Below are 24,628 nucleotides of genomic sequence, written 5' to 3' on the forward strand. Positions count from 1 at the left end.
TGGCCGATTTAAAATCAATAGCCCCGCTAAAATGAGGAACTGAAGCACATCCACACATTAAACATCCATCAGCTCACGTCGGCCAGCAGAAGGTGAGTGAGGGATGGGGCCCCTTCATCCCAGGGTAGGGTCACCAACCCTCCAGGATTGTCCTGGAGTCTCCAGGAATTAACGATTAATCTGTACACTGCTGCCAACAATATGTCTGTGGGTCTTATCTGTGCAATCTCCAACCAACTTAGATCCAGAGTCTGAATCCTAATGTGAATCATCAATCTGACCCCTGACCGTTACGTCGCCTCGTTAACAGAAAAAATGCTCTGGGTTAGAAACCAGGAGAAGTTGAACAGCCAACTTCCTGCCAAGATTCGGGGCAGTGTAATCGTGATGGAAATCTGCTTCTCTCCTCCCCGCTCCCCGATAAAAGAGCCCATTTCTTTTGCACGAAGACAAGCCAGGTTGTTTGTAGACAGATGAGATGGATAGCGTCCCCGTTGTTTACTGAGGCGGTGGGGGTTGGGTTCTGAACAGGGAGGGCTGGAGCTGCAAGAAAAGACTCTTGAGTGAGGACCAAAGCAGGCAGTTCAATTACAGGGTGATGAAGGGACATTAATCATTCAATTACACACCTGTCAGATCCCAACAAAGGAGAAAATTCCAAACTTATTCACTGGGGAGGAGGCTGTGTGGACAGAAGGCCAGCACCAATAAGCAAAAGACAAAGTCAATTAATGAAGCATATTGGGAACAAAACAAGAGAGAGAGGGGCCTTAGTGTAGGCCTGTCACCTTCCACACTGCATCAGAAAGCCTCTTCCCCCACCCCCCCATAACCCCCCAGGAACTAACCTGCCCTTCACTGTAGGGCTGGCACATCATGTCTCGCAATTGATTGATTAGTCTTTTATCGTCCTGAATATCTTCAAGACACGCTGCCTCGAAAGCCTGATTCAAAGTGATCATTTATATCGGACGCAGTGACCGCAGTCTGCCATCCGATTCCTTGCCCAAGTGCTCGTTCGCCATGGGCAATCCCAGACAACACCAACAACTTGCATCTATATAGCGCCTTTAACATAGTAAAAACGTCCCAAGGCGCCTCACAGGAGCGATTATCAGACAAAAATTGGCGCTGAGCCAAAGAAGGAGACGTTAGGACTGGTGACCAAATGCTCGGTCAAAGAGGTAGGTTTAAGGAGCGTAAAAAGAGGAGAGTTGGAGAGGTTTAGGGAGGGAATTGGAGAGGTTTAGGGAGGGAATTCCAGAACTTAGGGCCTAGACAGCTGAAGACACGGCTGCCAGTGGTGGGGCGAAGGGAGTAGAGGATGTGTAAGAGGCCGGAGTTGGAGGAACACAGAGTTCTCAGAGACATCAGCTTCCACGTGGATGCGGACGACATCCAGTTCTATCTCACCACCATCCGCCTCGGCCTCTACCGCCTCCGTGTTGTCAAACTACTTGTCCGACATTGGATGAGCCACAATTTCCTCCAGCTAACCATTGGCAAAACCGAAGCCATCGTCTTCGACCCCCACCACAAACTCTGTACCCTTGACACAATTCCAATCCCCTCCCTGCTCACTGTCTCAAGCTGAACCAGACTGTTTGCTATCTTGGTGGCCTATTCAAACTGAGCTGAGCTTTCAACCCCATATCCCTCTCTATCACAAAGACCACCTATTTCCACCACTGTAATATTGTCCGTCTCTGCCCCTGCCTTAGTCCATCTGCTGCTGAAACCCTCGTCACTGTTCCAATGCTCTCCTGGCCTGCCTTGCTTCCTCCCCCCTCCCTAAACTCGAGCTCATCCAAAGCTCTGCTGCCTGTATCCTATCCTACATTAAGTACGGCGCACCCACTGTTGTTGTTAATCTACATTGGCTACAGACCATCCAATGTCCCAAATTTCCAAATTTTCATCCTCACGTTTAAATCTGTAAATGGCCTCGCCCTTGCCTATCTCCGTAACCCACTTCAGCCCCACAGCCCTCCCCAAACTCTTTGTTCATCCGCCCCTGGCCTTTTGTGCGACCCCCATTTTCTTCATCCCACTACTGGCGGCCGTGCCTTTAGCTGTCTCGGCCCCACACTCTGGAATTCCCACCTCCCTCTCCTTCTTTAAGACTCTCCTTAAAATCCAGCTCTTTGACCAAAGCCCCTCTTACTATCTCCTCCATTGGCTCGATGTCCATTTTTTAAAATTATGCCTCCGGGATGTTTCTCTGTATTAAAGACGCCATATAAATTTTTGTTGGGGCTTAACAAGGTAAGTCCTCATTTCAGCCAATCACGAGATGCTGCCTTATGGACATGTGACACCCCGAGGTGTGACATTTACTGGTGTGAAACCTTTGTAAGGTGTAATGTGACAGATAGATTGTTGGAAAGAAGAGTTTTGAATATATCAGCCTTAGCTCAGTGGTAGCACTCTGAATTGGAAGGTTGTGGGTGCAGAGACTTGAGCATGTAATGAGGGCTAACGTTACAGTACAGTGTAACACCTAGGAAGTGCTGCGGTGTCTGTAAACATGTTAAACAAAGACCTTATCTCCCCCTTTAGGTGGTTGCAAAAGATTCCCATTACACGAATTGATTAAGAGCAGGGAAGTTCTCCTGGTATCCTGGCCGACATCTTACCTTCAACTAAAACAGATTGTTTGGTCGTTTAACCTATTGGTGTTTGTGGGATCTTGCTGTGTGCAATTCGCCAGTTTGTTTGCTGAAAACGCTTTGAACTCAATGAATTGGCTGCAAAACACTTTGGGGCAGCCTAAGGATGTGCAAGGTGTTTTATAAATGCAGGTTCTTTGTTTCTGACCGGTGTAGATGGTAATGAAAGTCTGGTAAAAGCAAGATAGCAAAAGCAAACTCAAACCTCTACAGCTGGCAGACAGCACCATCTGCTGGTGGCGTTTAGGTACACGAGCAATGTCCTGTATTATATTATATTATCCAGAATAAATATCTCATTCGTCCTGTATTATATTATTCAGAATAAATATCTCACCGATCTTTTATTATATTATTCAAAATAAATAGCTTATTGATTCTATATTATATTATTCAGAATATCTCATTGGACTTGTATTATATTATCCAGTTTGAATAGTGCATTGGACCTGTTGGGGAATCTAGGACGAGGGGACATAGCCGAAAAATTAGAGCCAGGACTTTCAGGAGTGAAGTTAGAAAATACTTCTACACACAAAGGGTGGCAGAAGTTTGGAACTCTCTTCTGCCAACGGCAGTTGATGCTAGCTCAATTGTTAATTTTAAATCTGAGATTGATAGATTTTTGTTAACCAAGGGTATTAAGGGATATGGGGCTAAGGCGGGCATATGGAGTTAGGTCACAGGTCAACCATGATCTCATTGAATGGCAGAACAGGCTCGAGGGGCTAGATGGCCTACTCCTGTTCCTATGTCCCTATTATATTATCCACTATAAATAGTTGATTGATCCTGTATGATATTATCCAGTATAAATATCTCACTGATCCTATACTATATTAGCCAGTACAAATGGCAGATTGTTCCTCAATATCAGATAGGACCTTAATTATTCCATTTATATATCAGGCAGGACCTTTCATATTCAATATATTTATCAGGCAGGACCTACATACATTGTATAGATCAGGCAGGAGTTTACTTAATCCATGAATATTCCAGGAGGGACCGTGCACATGTCGGACTCCCACAGACACACTCTACTGATTCCCTCCGACAGACTTTGCTCACTGCTTCAGGCTTTACTCTACTGACTCTCTCAGACTTACCATCTACTGACTCTCTCAGACTTACGATCTACTGACTCAGACTTACGATCTACTGACCCTCTCAGACTTAAACTCTACTGACTCAGACTTACGATCTACTGACTCTCTCAGACTTACGATCTACTGACTCTCTCAGACTTACGATCTACTGACTCAGACTTACGATCTACTGACCCTCTCAGACTTAAACTCTACTGACTCTCTCAGACTTACGATCTACTAACTCTCTCAGACTTACGATCTACTGACTCTCTCAGACTGAAACTCTACTGACTCTCTCAGACTTACGATCTACTGACTCTCTCAGACTTACGATCTACTGACTCTCACGGACTTACAATCTACTGACTCTCTCAGACTTATGATCTACTGACTCTCTCAGGCTTACGATCTACTGACACAGGCTTACGATCTACTGACCCTCTCAGACTTAAACTCTACTGACTCTCTCAGACTTACGATCTACTGACCCTCTCAGACTGAAACTCTACTGACTCTCTCAGACTGAAACTCTACTGACTCTCTCAGACTTACGATCCACTGACTCTCTCAGACTTATGATCTACTGACTCTCTCAGACTTACGATCTACTGACTCAGACTTACAATCTACTGACCCTCTCAGACTTAAACTCTACTGACTCTCTCAGACTTACAATCTACTGACTCAGGCTTACGATCTACTGACCCTCTCAGACTTAAACTCTACTGACTCTCTCAGACTTACGATCTACTGACTCAGGCTTACGATCTACTGACCCTCTCAGACTTAAACTCTACTGACTCTCTCAGACTTACGATCTACTGACCCTCTCAGACTGAAACTCTACTGACTCTCTCAGACTTACGATCCACTGACTCTCTCAGACTTACGATCTACTGACTCAGACTTACGATCTACTGACTCTCTCAGACTGAAACTCTACTGACTCTCTCAGACTTACGATCTACTGACTCTCTCAGACTTAAACTCTACTGACTCTCTCAGACTTACGATCTACTGACTCTCTCAGACTTAAACTCTACTGACTCTCTCAGACTTATGATCTACTGACTCAGACTTACGATCTACTGACTCTCTCAGACTTACGATCTACTGACTCTCACGGACTTACAATCTACTGACTCTCTCAGACTTACGATCTACTGACTCTCTCAGACTTATGATCTACTGACTCAGACTTACGATCTACTGACCCTCTCAGACTGAAACTCTACTGACTCTCTCAGACTTACGATCCACTGACTCTCTCAGACTTACGATCCACTGACTCTCTCAGACTTACGATCTACTGACTCAGACTTACAATCTACTGACCCTCTCAGACTTAAACTCTACTGACTCTCTCAGACTTACGATCCACTGACTCTCTCAGACTTACGATCTACTGACTCTCTCAGACTTACGATCTACTGACTCAGGCTTACGATCTACTGACCCTCTCAGACTTAAACTCTACTGACTCTCTCAGACTTACGATCTACTGACCCTCTCAGACTGAAACTCTACTGACTCTCTCAGACTTACGATCCACTGACTCTCTCAGACTTACGATCTACTGACTCAGACTTACGATCTACTGACTCTCTCAGACTTAAACTCTACTGACTCTCTCAGACTTACAATCTACTGACTCAGACTTACGATCTACTGACTCTCTCAGACTGAAACTCTACTGACTCACTCAGACTTACGATTTACTGACTCAGACTTACGATCTACTGACCTCTCAGACTTAAACGCTACTGACTCTCTCAGACTGAAACTCTACTGACTCTCTCAGACTTATGATCTACTGACTCAGACTTACGATCTACTGACTCTCTCAGACTGAAACTCTACTGACTCACTCAGACTTACGATTTACTGACTCAGACTTACGATCTACTGACCTCTCAGACTTAAACTCTACTGACTCTCTCAGACTTATGCTCTACTGACTCTCTCAGACTTACGATCTACTGACTCAGACTTACGATCTACTGACTCAGACTTACGATCTACTGACCCTCTCAGACTTAAACTCTACTGACTCTCTCAGACTGAAACCCTACTCACTCTCTCAGACTTACGATCTACTGACTCATACTTACGATGTATTGACTCTCTCAGACTTAAACTCTACTGACTCTCTCAGACTTATGATCTACTGACTCAGACTTACGATCTACTGACTCTCTCAGACTTAAACTCTACTGACTCTCTCAGACTTACAAACTACTCACTCTCTCAGACTTACACCCTACTGACCCCCTCAGACTGAAACTCTACTGACTTCCTCAGACTTACGATCTACTGACTCCCTCAGACTTACACTCTATTGACTCTCACACTTACAAACGACTCACTCTCTCAGACGTACGATCTACTGACTCAGATTAACAAACCTACTGACTCTCTCAGATTTATAAACTACTGACTCTCTCAGACATATACTCTACTGACTGACTTACGCTCTACTGACTCTCAGACATAACGCAATAATGGCTCTCTGACTTACACCCTACTGACTCCCTCAGATTTACAATCTACTGACTCTCAGTCTCACAAACTACTGACTCTCAGAATTAAACTACCGACTCTCTCAGACTTACAAACTACTGACCCTCAGACTTACACTCTACTGACCCTTAGACTTACGATCTACTGACCCTCAGACTTACACTCCACTGACCCTCAGACTTACGATCTACTGACATTCTCAGGCTTACGCTCCACTGACTCCCTCAAACTTACAAACAACTGACTCTCGCTGACTTACACTCTACTTACAATCTCAGACTTAAGCTCTACTGACCCTCAGACTTACAATCTACTGACTCTCTCAGACTTATAAGCTACTGACACTATCAGACTTACACCCTACTGACTCTCAGACTCACAAACTTCTGACACTCTCAGACATATAATTTACTGACACTCTCAGAACTACATTCTACTGACTCTCAGACTTACACTCTACTGACTCCCTCAGATTTACAATCTATTGACTCCCTCAAATTTACACTCTACTGACTCCCTCAGTCTGACAAACTACTGACTCTCTCAGACTTACACTCTACCGACTCTCAGACATAACGCAATGATGACTCTCAGACTTACACCCTACTGACTCCCTCAGACTTACACCCTACTGACTCCCTCAGACTTACACCCTACTGACTCCCTCAGACTTACACCCTACTGACTCCCTCAGACTTATAATCTACTGACTCCCTCAGACTTATAATCTACTGACTCCCTCAGACTTACACCCTACTGATTCCCTCAGACTTACACTCTACTGACTTCTTCAGACTTACAATCTACTGATTCCCTCGGACTTACGCTCTATTGACTCCCTCAGGCTTACAATCTACTGACTCCCTCAGACTTACAATCTGCTTACTCTCTAACTTACGCTCTACTGACTCCCTCAGACTTACAATCTGCTTACTCTCTAACTTATGCTCTACTGACTCCCTCAGACTTACAATCTACTGACTCTCAGACTTATAATCTATTGACTCCCTCAGACTTACAATCTACTGACTCCCTCCGGCTTACAATCTGCTTACTCTCTAACTTACGCTCTACTGACTCCCTCAGACTTACAATCTACTGACTCTCAGACTTATAATCTATTGACTCCCTCAGACTTACAATCTACTGACTCCCTCAGGCTTACAATCTGCTTACTCTCTAACTTACGCTCTACTGACTCCCTCAGACTTACAAACTACTGACTCTCTGACTTACAATCTACTTACCCTCTGAATTACGCTATGCTGTCCATTATTTACAGTGGTGTTTGTACAATTGGAGATCTCAAGAACATTTTGAAGCAATTTAATTGTTTGAGCTTCTCTTTTAATGGCGATGTTGCCGACTATACATTTTTCATTCAGTCTTTAAACCTCACAACTGAGGGTTTTCACTCCTGCTTGCGACCTGTTTATTGGTACACTGCCAACCTATTCAGTTGTCATTTGTTGCTATTTTATAAAAGTTAAATTTGAATCAATAATGTGCAGTGTGATGCCAAATTTGCATGTATCAAAGCACGATGGGCAAGAGGCATCAACATACACCTTTTTTCCATATATACTAGTTGATCGTCTGTGAAATTGCACTCGGGGAATTAAGACTAAGTGTAGCCTTCAGATGAAGTGGGGTCGGAGAGTGGGGACAATGGACCAGGGCACACTGATGTGGAGAGACTGGAGAAGCTGGGGTTGTTCTCCTGAGAGCAGAGAAGGTTAAGGGGAGATTTAATCGAGGTGTTCAAAATCATGAACGGTTTTGATAGAGTAAATAAGGAGAAACTGTTTCCAGCGGCAGAAGGGATCGGTAACCAAAGGATACAGATTTAAGGTGATCGGCAAAAGAGCCAGAGGCGACATGAGGAAACATTTTTTTTACGCAGCCAGTTTTTATGATCTGGAATTCACTGCCTGAAAGGGCGATGGAAGCAGATTCAACAATAACTTTCAAATTGGATAAATACTTGAAGGGAAAACATTTGCGGGGCTTTGGGGAAAGAGTAGGGGAGTGAGACTAATTGGATAGCTCTTTCAAAGAGCTGGCACAGGTACGATGGGTCGAATGGCCTCCTTCTGTGCTGTAACATACTATGATACTACGAAAATGCAGTCCGCATTTTAAAATGACATATTCTGCCTTTATTTTGATACAATATGTTAGATTATTATTTATAGTTAAATAGCAAAAAGTTAAGACAATTTGGGAAGCAGAGAAGTTGGCTCAGAGTAGCATTAGGAGTTTCTACACGCTGAGGAACTGGGAGATGGAATCTGATGTTACTTCGCCACCTTGGCCTAAATATAGCGTGACAGGTTTACATATTAAGTTGGATATAGGAATTTACAATGAGAAAAGTTGACAGGAACGGCAAGATATATACAGCAGAGCTCCCATGGCATTGGAGGATACACTGTGCAGATTAACCTGCCAGTATAATGAGGATAAAAGGATTCATCATCATCGACAAAGTTAACTGAGTTTCTAAGGTGGTTTATTCAAAACTCTGATTTGTAATACATTAATGAAACCTATAAACCTTTTATAATATTTTTTATCTTGTTGTCGAGTGCTTACATTCAAATTTGTATTTTCCGCTATAACTATCAATTAATCCAAAACCATTAACTCCCGGACACAAAGTCAAACACCAAATGTGGTTTTAATTCATCAGCTGTCACGTTTCAGAGATTACTGTAAAACTATATTGCTAGAAAGCAAACAATTGGTTTTGTTTGATCGCACTTCTGAAAGGTTACCGACCCAATATTGCTGGCATTGTAAGCAGTGTAGATGAAAACATAAAATTACAAAGCGATATTGATAGATTAGGTGAATGGGCAAAACTGTGGCAAATGGAATTCAATGTAGACAAATGTGAGGTCATCCACTTTGGACCAAAAATGGATAGAACAGGGTACTTTCTAAATGGTAAAAAGTTAAAAACAGTGGATGTCCAAAGGGACTTAGGGGTTCAGGTACATAGATCATTGAAGTGTCATGAACAGGTGCAGAAAATAATCAATAAGGCTAATGGAATGCTGGCCTTTATATCTAGAGGACTAGAGTACAAGGGGGCAGAAGTTATGCTGCAGCTATACAAAACCCTGGTTAGACCGCACCTGGAGTACTGTGAGCAGTTCTGGGCACCGCACCTTCAGAAGGACATATTGGCCTTGGAGGGAGTGCAGCGTAGGTTTACTAGAATGATACCCGGACTTCAAGGGTTAAGTTACGAGGAGAGATTACACAAATTGGGATTGTATTCTCTAAAGTTTGGAAGGTTAAGGGGTGATCTGATCAAAGTTTATAAGATATTAAGGGGAACGGATAGGGTGGATAGAGAGAAACTATTTCCACAGGTTGGGGATTCTAGGAGTAGGGGGCACAGTCTAAAAATTAGAGCCAGACTTTTCAGGAATGAGATTAGAAAACATTTCTACACACAAAGGGTGGTAGAAGTTTGGAACTCTCCTCCGCAAACGGCAATTGATACTAGCTCAATTGCTAAATTTAAATCCGAGATAGATAGCTTTTTGGCAACCAAAGGTATTAAGGGATATGGGCCAAAGGCAGGTATATGGAGTTAGATCACAGATCAACCATGATCTTATCAAATGGCGGAGCAGGCACAAGGGGCTGAATGGCCTACTCCTGTTCCTATGTTCCTATATTGGAACACTGTTGGACAGTGGTTCATAAGCAGGACTGTTGTATTAAATGGTGCCAGTTGTCTGGATTATTATAAGTGAACAGAGTAGCATAAATTCTTTGTGTGTCCGTCATTCAAAACAAGCAATTATTTCGGAATGAGGCTTTGAACAGGTAGGCTCGGTTTTATCCATTAAAATGAATAAACTTTCTAACCAGACAAATTTAAAAAAGAATAAATGTTTGACATTAACACTGGGTGGAAAATGAAATGAAAATCCAACCTTTTTTCTTTGAAAAATGCTCAAGGTAAATACAAGAAATAATTCCTCCATAGAGAAGAGAATCTGAGATGTCTTGCAGAGGGAGTTTGAAGAGTTCGTATGTAGCAGGAGAGCAAAGACCTCAAGAGCAGTAATTTCTGCAGTATTGCCAGTGCCCCCTGTTGGGGCTACTTAAGGAGAGGACGATTAGAGGCACCAATTTCTTATTAAGAAATAATGAGGAAGGGAAAGCTTCAGATTTCCGAGACAGAGAGGCACATTCTGAGAAAGGTGGAAGCTGTACATAAGGGATGGTCTTTATTTGAACTGAAGGCCCAAATATCCTTGAAGACAGGATTTATTAGATAACGGTGGAGGATTTAAACTCGTAAAGCAGAGAGGCGGAGGGACAAGCAAAGCAGACTAAAAGCTAACAACGTTGATTAGCATTGAGACTCCCAAGACGTTAAGTTTATGTAAAAGAGATTCAAAGGTAGCAGAGGAGGGGAGGTATGTCATTCAGGGTTAGATTGACAGCACAGCAGGCCAGCATCCTGCACACAGAGCTGAAGGCAGAGCCAGAGGTCTGTCTTTAAATCTCACTCTCATTCTCTGTGTGTACACAGAAAGTCCAGGTTAGGGCATAGATTGTAACAGAATACGATATGGCCAGTTAGCTTAGTTGGGAGTGGAAATCTGGAACTCTCTCCCCCAAAATACTGTCGAGGCTGGGGATCAATTGAAAATTTCAAAACTGAGATTGATTGATTTTTGTTAGGCAAGGGTATTAAAGGTTACGGAAACAAGACGGGTAGATGGAGTTAAGATACAGATCAGCCAGGATCTAATTGAATGGCAGAGGGCTGAATGATCTACTCCTGTTTCTATCTTCCTGTATTCTTACCGATTATAATGAGGCTCCCCCTTATACGTTACACTGTATCTTTCCTTTAGTGCCAGTTATAATTGGAACTCGCTCTTGGTACCAGTGATACTGTGGCTCCAGGAAATGGGGAAATTAAGGAAGGGCACCAGGAAATGGGGAAATTAGGGGAGAGCATGAAAATGGGGGAATTCGGGGAGAGCACCAGCAAATGGGGGAATTAGGGGAGAGTACCAGTAAATGGGGAAAATAGGGGTGAGCAACAGGAAATTGGGAATTTAGGGGTGAGCACCAGGAAATGGGGAAATTAGGGGAGGGCCCTAAATGGGGGAGTTAGGGGAAGAGTACCAGTAAATGGACGAATTAGGGGAGGGCACGTAAGTGGGGAAATTAGGGGAGAGCAGCAGGAAATGGTGAAATTAGGGTAAAGCACCAGGAAATGAGGGAAGGTACCTGAAAATGGGGAAATTAGGGGAGTGAACCAGTAAATGGGGGAATTAGGGGAGAGAACCAGTAAATGGGGGAATTAGGGGAGAGTAGCAGTAAATGGGGAAATTAGGGGCGAGCACCAGCAAAATGGGAAATTAGGGTCAAGCACCAGAAAATGGGGAAATTAGGGGAGGGCCCTAAATGGGGGAGTTAGGAGGAGAGTACCAGTAAAAGGACGAATTAGGGCAAGGCACGTAAGTGGGGAAATTAGGGGAGAGCACCAGGAAATGAGGGAAGGGACCAGAATATGGGGAAATTAGGGGAGTGAACCAGTCAATGGGGAAAATGGGGAGCGGACCAGTAAATGGGGAAATGAGGGAAGTGAACCAGTAAATGGGGAAAATGGGGAGTGGACCAGTAAATGGGGAAATTAGGGGAGTGGACAAGTAAATGGGGAAATTAGGGGAGTGGACCAATAAATGGGGAAATTAGGGGAATAGACCAGTAAATGGGGAAATTAGGGGAGTGGACCAGTAAATGGGGAAATTAGGGGAGTGGAACAATAAATGTGGAAATTAGGGGAGTGGACCAATAAATGGGGAAATTAGGGGAGTGGAACAATAAATGTGGAAATTAGGGGAGTGGACCAGTAAATGGGGAAATTAGGGGAGTGGACCAGTAAATGGGGAAATTAGGGGAGTGGACCAATAAATGGGGAAATTAGGGGAATGGAACAATAAATGTGGAAATTAGGGGAGTGGACCAGTAAATGGGGAAATTAGGGGAGTGGACCAGTAAATGGGGAAATTAGGGGAGTGGACCAATAAATGGGGAAATTAGGGGAATGGAACAATAAATGTGGAAATTAGGGGAGTGGACCAGGAAATGGGGAAATTAGGGGAGTGGATCAATAAATGGGGAAATTAGGGGAATGGAACAATAAATGTGGAAATTAGGGGAGTGGACCTGTAAATGGGGAAATTAGAGGAGTGGACCAATAAATGGGGAAATTAGGGGAGTGGACCAATAAATGGAGAAATTAGAGGAGTGGACCAATAAATGGGGAAATTAGAGGAGTGGACCAATAAATGGAGAAATTAGAGGAGTGGACCAGTCAATGGGGAAATTAGGGGAGTGGACCAATAAATGGGGAAATTAGGGGAGTGGACCAATAAATGGGGAAATTAGGGGAGTGGACCAATAAATGGGGAAATTAGGGGAGTGGACCAATAAATGGAGAAATTAGAGGAGTGGACCAATAAATGGGGAAATTAGGGGAGTGGACCAATAAATGGGGAAATTAGGGGAGTGGACCAATAAATGGAGAAATTAGAGGAGTGGACCAATAAATGGGGAAATTAGGGGAGTGGACCAATAAATGGGGAAATTAGGGGAGTGGACCAATAAATGGGGAAATTAGGGGAGTGGACCAATAAATGGAGAAATTAGAGGAGTGGACCAATAAATGGGGAAATTAGGGGAGTGGACCAATAAATGGAGAAATTAGAGGAGTGGACCAATAAATGGGGAAATTAGGGGAGTGGACCAATAAATGGAGAAATTAGAGGAGTGGACCAATAAATGGGGAAATTAGGGGAGTGGACCAATAAATGGAGAAATTAGAGGAGTGGACCAATAAATGGGGAAATTAGGGGAGTGGTCCAATAAATGGAGAAATTAGAGGAGTGGACCAATAAATGGAGAAATTAGGGGAGTGGACCAATAAATGGAGAAATTAGAGGAGTGGACCAATAAATGGGGAAATTAGGGGAGTGGACCAATAAATGGAGAAATTAGAGGAGTGGACCAATAAATGGGGAAATTAGGGGAGTGGACCAATAAATGGAGAAATTAGAGGAGTGGACCAATAAATGGAGAAATTAGGGGAGTGGACCAATAAATGGAGAAATTAGAGGAGTGGACCAATAAATGGGGAAATTAGGGGAGTGGACCAATAAATGGGGAAATTAGGGGAGTGGACCAATAAATGGGGAAATTAGAGGAGTGGACCAATAAATGGGGAAATTAGAGGAGTGGACCAATAAATGGGGAAATTAGGGGAGTGGACCAATAAATGGAGAAATTAGAGGAATGGACCAATAAATGGGGAAATTAGGGGAGTGGACCAATAAATGGGGAAATTAGGGGAGTGGACCAATAAATGGGGAAATTAGGGGAGTGGACCAATAAATGGAGAAATTAGGGGAGTGGACCAATAAATGGAGAAATTAGAGGAGTGGACCAATAAATGGGGAAATTAGAGGAGTGGACCAATAAATGGGGAAATTAGGGGAGTGGACCAATAAATGGAGAAATTAGGGGAGTGGACCAATAAATGGAGAAATTAGAGGAGTGGACCAATAAATGGGGAAATTAGGGGAGTGGACCAATAAATGGAGAAATTAGAGGAGTGGACCAATAAATGGGGAAATTAGAGGAGTGGACCAATAAATGGGGAAATTAGGGGAGTGGACCAATAAATGGGGAAATTAGGGGAGTGGACCAATAAATGGAGAAATTAGGGGAGTGGACCAATAAATGGAGAAATTAGAGGAGTGGACCAATAAATGGGGAAATTAGGGGAGTGGACCAATAAATGGAGAAATTAGGGGAGTGGACCAATAAATGGAGAAATTAGAGGAGTGGACCAATAAATGGGGAAATTAGGGGAGTGGACCAATAAATGGGGAAATTAGAGGAGTGGACCAATAAATGGGGAAATTAGGGGAGTGGACCAATAAATGGAGAAATTAGAGGAGTGGACCAATAAATGGGGAAATTAGGGGAGTGGACCAATAAATGGAGAAATTAGAGGAGTGGACCAATAAATGGAGAAATTAGAGGAGTGGACCAATAAATGGGGAAATTAGAGGAGTGGACCAGTAAATGGGGAAATTAGGGGAGTGGACCAATAAATGGGGAAATTAGAGGAGTGGACCAGTAAATGGGGAAATTAGGGGAGTGGACCAATAAATGGGGAAATTAGGGGAGTGGACCAATAAATGGGGAAATTAGAGGAGTGGACCAATAAATGGAGAAATTAGAGGAGTGGACCAATAAATGGGGAAATTAGAGGAGTGGACCAGTAAATGGGGAAATTAGGGGAGTGGACCAATAAATGGGGAAATTAGAGGAGTGGACCAGTAAATGGGGAAATTAGGGGAGTGGACCAATAAATGGGGAAATTAGAGGAGTGGACCAGTAAATGGGGAAATTAGGGGAGTGGACCAATAAATGGGGAAATTAGGGGAGTGGACCAATAAATGGGGAAATTAGAGGAGTGGACCAATAAATGGAGAAATTAGAGGAGTGGTCCAATAAATGGGGAAATTAGGGGAGTGGACCAATAAATGGGGAAATTAGGGGAGTGGACCAATAAATGGGGAAATTAGGTGAGTGGACCAATAAATGGGGAAATTAGGGGAGTGGACCAATAAATGGGGAAATTAGGGGAGTGGACCAGTAAATGGTGAAATTAGGGGAGTGGACCAATAAATGGGGAAATTAGGGGAGTGGACCAATAAATGGGGAAATTAGGGGAGTGGACCAATAAATGGGGAAATTAGGGGAGTGGACCAATAAATGGGGAAATTAGGGGAGTGGACCAATAAATGGGGAAATTAGGGGAGTGGACCAATAAATGGAGAAATTAGAGGAGTGGACCAATAAATGGAGAAATTAGAGGAGTGGACCAATAAATGGAGAAATTAGAGGAGTGGACCAATAAATGGAGAAATTAGAGGAGTGGACCAATAAATGGAGAAATTAGGGGATGGACCAATAAATGGAGAAATTAGGGGATGGACCAATAAATGGAGAAATTAGGGGATGGACCAATAAATGGAGAAATTAGGGGATGGACCAATAAATGGAGAAATTAGGGGATGGACCAATAAATGGAGAAATTAGGGGAGTGGACCAATAAATGGGGAAATTAGGGGAGTGGACCAATAAATGGGGAAATTAGGGGAGTGGACCAATAAATGGAGAAATTAGAGGAGTGGACCAATAAATGGGGAAATTAGGGGAGTGGACCAATAAATGGGGAAATTAGGGGAGTGGACCAATAAATGGGGAAATTAGGGGAGTGGACCAATAAATGGGGAAATTAGGGGAGTGGACCAATAAATGGGGAAATTAGGGGAGTGGACCAATAAATGGGGAAATTAGGGGAGTGGACCAATAAATGGGGAAATTAGGGGAGTGGACCAATAAATGGGGAAATTAGGGGAGTGGACCAATAAATGGAGAAATTAGAGGAGTGGACCAATAAATGGGGAAATTAGAGGATGGACCAATAAATGGAGAAATTAGGGGATGGACCAATAAATGGAGAAATTAGGGGAGTGGACCAATAAATGGGGAAATTAGGGGAGTGGACCAATAAATGGAGAAATTAGAGGAGTGGACCAATAAATGGGGAAATTAGGGGAGTGGACCAATAAATTGGGAAATTAGGGGAGTGGACCAGTAAATGGGGAAATTAGAGGAGTGGGCCAATAAATGGGGAAATTAGAGGAGTGGACCAATAAATGGGGAAATTAGAGGAGTGGACCAATAAATGGAGAAATTAGGGGAGTGGACCAATAAATGGGGAAATTAGAGGAGTGGACCAATAAATGGGGAAATTAGAGGAGTGGACCAATAAATGGAGATATTAGGGGAGTGGACCAATAAATGGAGAAATTAGGGGAGTGGACCAATAAATGGGGAAATTAGAGGAGTGGACCAATAAATGGGGAAATTAGAGGAGTGGACCAATAAATGGGGAAATTAGAGGAGTGGACCAATAAATGGAGAAATTAGGGGAGTGGACCAATAAATGGGGAAATTAGAGGAGTGGACCAATAAATGGAGAAATTAGAGGAGTGGACCAATAAATGGAGAAATTAGGGGAGTGGACCAATAAATGGGGAAATTAGAGGAGTGGACCAATAAATGGGGAAATTAGAGGAGTGGACCAATAAATGGAGAAATTAGGGGAGTGGACCAGTAAATGGGGAAATTAGAGGAGTGGACCAATAAATGGGGAAATTAGGGGAGTGGACCAATAAATGGGGAAATTAGAGGAGTGGACCAATAAATGGAGAAATTAGGGGAGTGGACCAATAAATGGGGAAATTAGAGGAGTGGACCAATAAATGGGGAAATTAGGGGAGTGGACCAATAAATGGGGAAATTAGAGGAGTGGACCAATAAATGGGGAAATTAGGGGAGTGGACCAATAAATGGGGAAATTAGAGGAGTGGACCAATAAATGGGGAAATTAGAGGAGTGGACCAATAAATGGAGAAATTAGAGGAGTGGACCAATAAATGGGGAAATTAGGGGAGTGGACCAATAAATGGGGAAATTAGGGGAGTGGACCAATAAATGGGGAAATTAGAGGAGTGGACCAATAAATGGGGAAATTAGGGGAGTGGACCAATAAATGGGGAAATTAGAGGAGTGGACCAATAAATGGGGAAATTAGGGGAGTGGACCAATAAATGGGGAAATTAGAGGAGTGGACCAATAAATGGGGAAATTAGGGGAGTGGACCAATAAATGGAGAAATTAGGGGAGTGGACCAATAAATGGGGAAATTAGAGGAGTGGACCAATAAATGGGGAAATTAGGGGAGTGGACCAATAAATGGAGAAATTAGGGGAGTGGACCAATAAATGGGGAAATTAGAGGAGTGGACCAATAAATGGGGAAATTAGGGGAGTGGACCAATAAATGGGGAAATTTGGGGAGTGGACCAATAAATGGAGAAATTAGGGGAGTGGACCAATAAATGGGGAAATTAGAGGAGTGGACCAATAAATGGGGAAATTAGGGGAGTGGACCAATAAATGGGGAAATTAGAGGAGTGGACCAATAAATGGGGAAATTAGAGGAGTGGACCAATAAATGGAGAAATTAGAGGAGTGGACCAATAAATGGGGAAATTAGGGGAGTGGACCAATAAATGGGGAAATTAGGGGAGTGGACCAATAAATGGGGAAATTAGAGGAGTGGACCAATAAATGGAGAAATTAGAGGAGTGGACCAATAAATGGGGAAATTAGGGGAGTGGACCAATAAATGGGGAAATTAGGGGAGTGGACCAATAAATGGAGAAATTAGAGGAGTGGACCAATAAATGGAGAAATTAGAGGAGTGGACCAATAAATGGAGAAATTAGGGGAATGCAACAATAAATGTGGAAATTAGGGGAGTGGAGCAATAAATGGAGAAATTAGAGGAGTGGAGCAATAAATGGGGAAATTAGTGGAGTGAAGGAGTAAATGGGGAAATTAGGGTAGTGGACCAATCAACGGGGAAATTAGGGGAGAGGACCAATAAATTGGGAAATTAGGGGAGTGGACCAGTAAATGGGGAAATGAGGGGAGTGGACCAGTAAATGGGAAAATTAGGGTAGTGAATCAGTAAATGGGGAAATTAGGGGAGTGAACCAGTAAATGGGGAAATTAGGGTAGTGGACCAATAAACGGGGAAATTAGGGGAGAGGACCAATAAATGGGGAAATTAGGGGAGTGGGCCAATAAATGGGGAAATTAGGGGAGTGGGCCAATAAATGGGGAAATTAGGGGAGTGAACCAGTAAATGGGGAAAATAGGGGAGTGGACCAATATATGGGGAAATTAGGGGAGTGAACCAGTAAATGGGGAAATTAGGGTAGTGGACCAATAAACGGGGAAATTAGGGGAGAGGACCAATAAATTGGGAAATTAGGGGAGTGGACCAGTAAATGGGGAAATGAGGGGAGTGGATCAATAAATGGGGAAATTAGGGGAGTGGACCAATAAATGGGGAAATTAGGGGAATGAACCAGTAAATAGGGAAAATAGGGGAGTGCACCAACAAACGGGGAAATTAGGGGAGTGGACCAATAAATGGGGAAATTAGAGAAGTGAACCAGTAAATGGGGAAATTAGTGGAGTGGACCAATAAATGGGGAAATTTGGGGATTGGGACAATAAATGGGGAAATTAGGGGAGTGAACCAGGAAATGGGGAAAATAGGGGAGTGGACCAATATATGGGGAAATTAGGGGAGTGAACCAGTAAATGGGGAAATTAGGGTAGTGGACCAATCAACGGGGAAATTAGGGGAGAGGACCAATAAATTGGGAAATTAGGGGAGTGGACCAGTAAATGGGGAAATGAGGGGAGTGGACCAGTAAATGGGAAAATTAGGGGAGTGAATCAGTAAATGGGGAAAATGGGGAGTGGACCAGTAATTGGGTGAGTTAGGGGGGTGAACCAGTGAATGCGAAAAATGGGGAGTGGACCAGTAAATGGGGGAGTTTGGGGAGTGGACCTGTAAATCTGGAAATTTTGGGAGTGGACCAATGAATGGGGAACTTAGGGGAGTGGACCAGTAAATGAGGAAATTAGGGGAATGGACCAGTAAATGGGGAAATTCGGGGAGTGGACCAGTAAATGGGGAAATTAGGGGAATGGACCAGTAAATGGGGAAATTAGGGGAATGGACCAGTAAATGGGGAAATTAGGGGAGTGGACCAATAAATGGAGAAATTAGGGGAGTGGACCAATTAATGTGGAAATTAGGGGAGTGAACCAATAAATGGGGAAATTAGGGGAGTGGACCTGTAAATGGGGAAATTAGTGGAGTGGACCAATAAATGGAGAAATTAGGGGAGTGGAACAGTAAATGGGGAAATTAGGGGAGTGGAACAGTAAATGTGGAAATTAGGGGAGTGGACCTGTAAATGGGGAAATTCGGGGAGTGGACCAGTAAATGGGGAAATTAGGGGAGTGGAACAGTAAATGTGGAAATTAGGTGAGTGGAACAGTAAATGTGGAAATTAGGGGAGTGGACCAATAAATGGGGAAATTAGGGGAGTGGACCAATAAATGGGGAAATTAGGGGAGTGGACCAGTAAATGGTGAAATTAGGGGATGGACCAGTAAATGGGGAATTTAGGCGAGTGAACCAGTAAATGGGGAAATTAGAGGGGTGAACCAATAAATGGGGAAATTAGGTGAGTGAACCAGTAAATGGGAAAATTAAGGGAGTGAACCAGTAAATGGGGAAATTAGGGGAGTGGACCAGTAAATGGGAAAATTAAGGGAGTGAACCAATAAATGGGGAAAATAGGGGAGTGGACCAGTAAATGGGGAAATTAGGGGAATGAACCATTAAATAGGGAAATTAGGGAAGTGAACCTGTAAATGGGGAAATTATGGGCGTGGATCAATAAATGGGGAAATTGGTGGAGTGGGCCAATAAATGGGAAATGAGGGGAGTGGACCAATCAATGGGGAAATTAGGGGAGTGAACAAGAAAATGGGGAAATTAGGGGAGTGAACCAATAAATGGGGAAATTAGGGGAGTGAACCAGTAAATGGGGAAGTTGGGGGAGTGAACCAGTAAATGGGGAAATTAGGGTTGTGGACCAGTAAATGGGGAAATTAGGGTAGTGTAACAATAAAGGGGGAAATTAGGAGAGAGGACCAATAAATTGGGAAATTAGGGGAGTGGACCAGTAAATGGGGAAATGAGGGGAGTGGACCAATAAATGGGGAAATTAGGGGAGTGAACCAGTAAATGGGGAAATTAGGGGAGTGGACCAGTCAATGGGGAAATAAGGGGAGTGGACCAGTAAATGGGGAAATTAGGGGAGTGGACCAGTAAATGGGGAAATTTGGGGAGTGGACCAGTAAATGGGGAAACTAGGGGAGTGGACTCGTGAATGTGGAAATTAAGAGAGTGGACCAGTAAATGGGGAAATTAGGGGAGTGAACCAGTAAATTGGGAAATTAGGGGAATATACCAATAAATGGGGAAATTAGGTGAGTGAACCAGTAAATGGGGAATATAGTGGAGTGGACCAATAAAAGGAGAAATTAGGGGAGTGGACCAATAAATGGGGAAAATGGGAAGTGGAACAATAAATGTGGAAATTAGGGGAGTAAACCAGTCAATGGGGAAATTTGGGGAGTGGAGCAATAAATGGGGAAATTAGTGGAGTGAAGGAGTAAATGGGGAAATTAGGGTAGTGGACCAGTAAATGGGGAAAATGGGGAGTGGAACAGGAAATGGGGGAGTTAGGGGAGTGGGCAAGTAAATGGGGAAATTAGGGGACTGGACCAATTAATGGGGAAATTAGTGGAGTGGACCAGTAACTTGGGAAATTAGGGGAGTGGGCCAATAAATGGGGAAATTAGGGGAGTGGGCCAATAAATGGGGAAATTAGGGGAGTGAACCAGTAAATGGGGAAAATAGGGGAGTGGACCAGTAAATGGGGAAAATAGGGGAGTGGACCAATATATGGGGAAATTAGGGGAGTGAACCAGTAAATGGGGAAATTAGGGTAGTGGACCAATAAACGGGGAAATTAGGGGAGAGGACCAATAAATTGGGAAATTAGGGGAGTGGACCAGTAAATGGGGAAATGAGGGGAGTGGACCAGTAAATGGGGAAATGAGGGGAGTGGATCAATAAATGGGGAAATTAGGGGAGTGGACCAATAAATGGGGAAATTAGGGGAATGAACCAGTAAATAGGGAAAATAGGGGAGTGCACCAACAAACGGGGAAATTAGGGGAGTGGACCAATAAATGGGGAAATTAGGGAAGTGAACCAGTAAATGGGGAAATTAGTGGAGTGGACCAATAAATGGGGAAATTTGGGGATTGGGACAATAAATGGGGAAATTAGGGGAGTGAACCAGGAAATGGGGAAAAAGGGGAGTGGACCAATATATGGGGAAATTAGGGGAGTGAACCAGTAAATGGGGAAATTAGGGTAGTGGACCAATCAACGGGGAAATTCGGGGAGAGGACCAATAAATTGGGAAATTAGGGGAGTGGACCAGTAAATGGGGAAATGAGGGGAGTGGACCAGTAAATGGGAAAATTAGGGGAGTGAATCAGTAAATGGGGAAAATGGGGAGTGGACCAGTAAATGGGGAAAATGGGGAGTGGACCAGTAATTGGGTGAGTTAGGGGGGTGAACCAGTGAATGCGAAAAATGGGGAGTGGACCAGTAAATGGGGGAGTTTGGGGAGTGGACCTGTAAATCTGGAAATTTTGGGAGTGGACCAATGAATGGGGAACTTAGGGGAGTGGACCAGTAAATGAGGAAATTAGGGGAATGGACCAGTAAATGGGGAAATTCGGGGAGTGGACCAGTAAATGGGGAAATTAGGGGAATGGACCAGTAAATGGGGAAATTAGGGGAATGGACCAGTAAATGGGGAAATTAGGGGAGTGGACCAATTAATGTGGAAATTAGGGGAGTGGACCAGTAAATGGGGAAATTAGGGGAATGGACCAGTAAATGGGGAAATTAGGGGAATGGACCAGTAAATGGGGAAATTAGGGGAGTGGACCAATTAATGTGGAAATTAGGGGAGTGGAACAGTAAATGGGGAAATTAGGGGAGTGGACCAATTAATGGAGAAATTAGGGAATGGAACAATAAATGTGGAAATTAGGGGAGTGGACCTGTAAATGGGGAAATTAGGGGAGTGGAACAGTAAATGGGGAAATTAGGGGACTGGAACAGTAAATGGAGAAATTCGGGGAGTGGACCAATAAATGGAGAAATTAGGGGAATGGAACAATAAATGTGGAAATTAGGGGAGTGGACCTGTAAATGGGGAAATTAGTGGAGTGGACCAATAAATGGAGAAATTAGGGGAATGGAACAATAAATGTGGAAATTAGGGGAGTGGACCTGTAAATGGGGAAATTCGGGGAGTGGACCAGTAAATGGGGAAATTAGTGGAGTGGACCAATAAATGGAGAAATTAGGGGAATGGAACAATAAATGTGGAAATTAGGGGAGTGGACCTGTAAATGGGGAAATTCGGGGAGTGGACCAGTAAATGGGGAAATTAGTGGAGTGGACCAATAATTGGGGAAATCAGGGGAGTGGACCTGTAAATGGGGAAATTAGGGGAGTGGACCAATAAATGGAGAAATTAGGGGAGTGGAACAGTAAATTCGGAAATTAGGGGAGTGGACCAATAAAAGGAGAAATTAGGGGAGTGGAACAGTAAATGGGGAAACGAGGGGAGTGGACCAATAAATGGGGAAATTAGGGGAGTGGACCAATAAATGGGGAAATTTGGGGATTGGGACAATAAATGGGGAAATTAGGGGAGTGAACCAGGAAATGGGGAAAATAGGGGAGTGGACCAATATATGGGGAAATTAGGGGAGTGAACCAGTAAATGGGGAAATTAGGGTAGTGGACCAATCAACGGGGAAATTAGGGGAGAGGACCAATAAATTGGGAAATTAGGGGAGTGGACCAGTAAATGGGGAAATGAGGGGAGTGGACCAGTAAATGGGAAAATTAGGGTAGTGAATCAGTAAATGGGGAAATTAGGGGAGTGAACCAGTAAATGGGGAAATTAGGGTAGTGGACCAATAAACGGGGAAATTAGGGGAGAGGACCAATAAATGGGGAAATTAGGGGAGTGGGCCAATAAATGGGGAAATTAGGGGAGTGGGCCAATAAATGGGGAAATTAGGGGAGTGAACCAGTAAATGGGGAAAATAGGGGAGTGGACCAATATATGGGGAAATTAGGGGAGTGAACCAGTAAATGGGGAAATTAGGGTAGTGGACCAATAAACGGGGAAATTAGGGGAGAGGACCAATAAATTGGGAAATTAGGGGAGTGGACCAGTAAATGGGGAAATGAGGGGAGTGGATCAATAAATGGGGAAATTAGGGGAGTGGACCAATAAATGGGGAAATTAGGGGAATGAACCAGTAAATAGGGAAAATAGGGGAGTGCACCAACAAACGGGGAAATTAGGGGAGTGGACCAATAAATGGGGAAATTAGAGAAGTGAACCAGTAAATGGGGAAATTAGTGGAGTGGACCAATAAATGGGGAAATTTGGGGATTGGGACAATAAATGGGGAAATTAGGGGAGTGAACCAGGAAATGGGGAAAATAGGGGAGTGGACCAATATATGGGGAAATTAGGGGAGTGAACCAGTAAATGGGGAAATTAGGGTAGTGGACCAATCAACGGGGAAATTAGGGGAGAGGACCAATAAATTGGGAAATTAGGGGAGTGGACCAGTAAATGGGGAAATGAGGGGAGTGGACCAGTAAATGGGAAAATTAGGGGAGTGAATCAGTAAATGGGGAAAATGGGGAGTGGACCAGTAATTGGGTGAGTTAGGGGGGTGAACCAGTGAATGCGAAAAATGGGGAGTGGACCAGTAAATGGGGGAGTTTGGGGAGTGGACCTGTAAATCTGGAAATTTTGGGAGTGGACCAATGAATGGGGAACTTAGGGGAGTGGACCAGTAAATGAGGAAATTAGGGGAATGGACCAGTAAATGGGGAAATTCGGGGAGTGGACCAGTAAATGGGGAAATTAGGGGAATGGACCAGTAAATGGGGAAATTAGGGGAATGGACCAGTAAATGGGGAAATTAGGGGAGTGGACCAATAAATGGAGAAATTAGGGGAGTGGACCAATTAATGTGGAAATTAGGGGAGTGAACCAATAAATGGGGAAATTAGGGGAGTGGACCTGTAAATGGGGAAATTAGTGGAGTGGACCAATAAATGGAGAAATTAGGGGAGTGGAACAGTAAATGGGGAAATTAGGGGAGTGGAACAGTAAATGTGGAAATTAGGGGAGTGGACCTGTAAATGGGGAAATTCGGGGAGTGGACCAGTAAATGGGGAAATTAGGGGAGTGGAACAGTAAATGTGGAAATTAGGTGAGTGGAACAGTAAATGTGGAAATTAGGGGAGTGGACCAATAAATGGGGAAATTAGGGGAGTGGACCAATAAATGGGGAAATTAGGGGAGTGGACCAGTAAATGGTGAAATTAGGGGATGGACCAGTAAATGGGGAATTTAGGCGAGTGAACCAGTAAATGGGGAAATTAGAGGGGTGAACCAATAAATGGGGAAATTAGGTGAGTGAACCAGTAAATGGGAAAATTAAGGGAGTGAACCAGTAAATGGGGAAATTAGGGGAGTGGACCAGTAAATGGGAAAATTAAGGGAGTGAACCAATAAATGGGGAAAATAGGGGAGTGGACCAGTAAATGGGGAAATTAGGGGAATGAACCATTAAATAGGGAAATTAGGGAAGTGAACCTGTAAAT

General features: G+C 43.6%; 1 protein-coding gene across 1 annotated transcript in view; it reads left to right on the forward strand.

Annotated features, from left to right (window-relative positions):
* The first annotated feature begins 1,324 nt into the window (after positions 1-1,324).
* LOC137305872 (sprouty-related, EVH1 domain-containing protein 1-like) overlaps positions 1,325-24,628 on the forward strand; it is a 147,900-nt gene continuing 124,596 nt past the window's right edge. Inside the window, exon 1 of the mRNA XM_067974808.1 lies at positions 1,325-1,544. Coding sequence (XP_067830909.1) covers positions 1,325-1,544 — 220 coding nt within the window. The remainder of the gene's footprint in view (positions 1,545-24,628) is intronic.

The sequence above is a fragment of the Heptranchias perlo genome, chromosome 41 (assembly GCF_035084215.1).
Source record: "Heptranchias perlo isolate sHepPer1 chromosome 41, sHepPer1.hap1, whole genome shotgun sequence".
NCBI lineage: Eukaryota > Metazoa > Chordata > Chondrichthyes > Hexanchiformes > Hexanchidae > Heptranchias > Heptranchias perlo.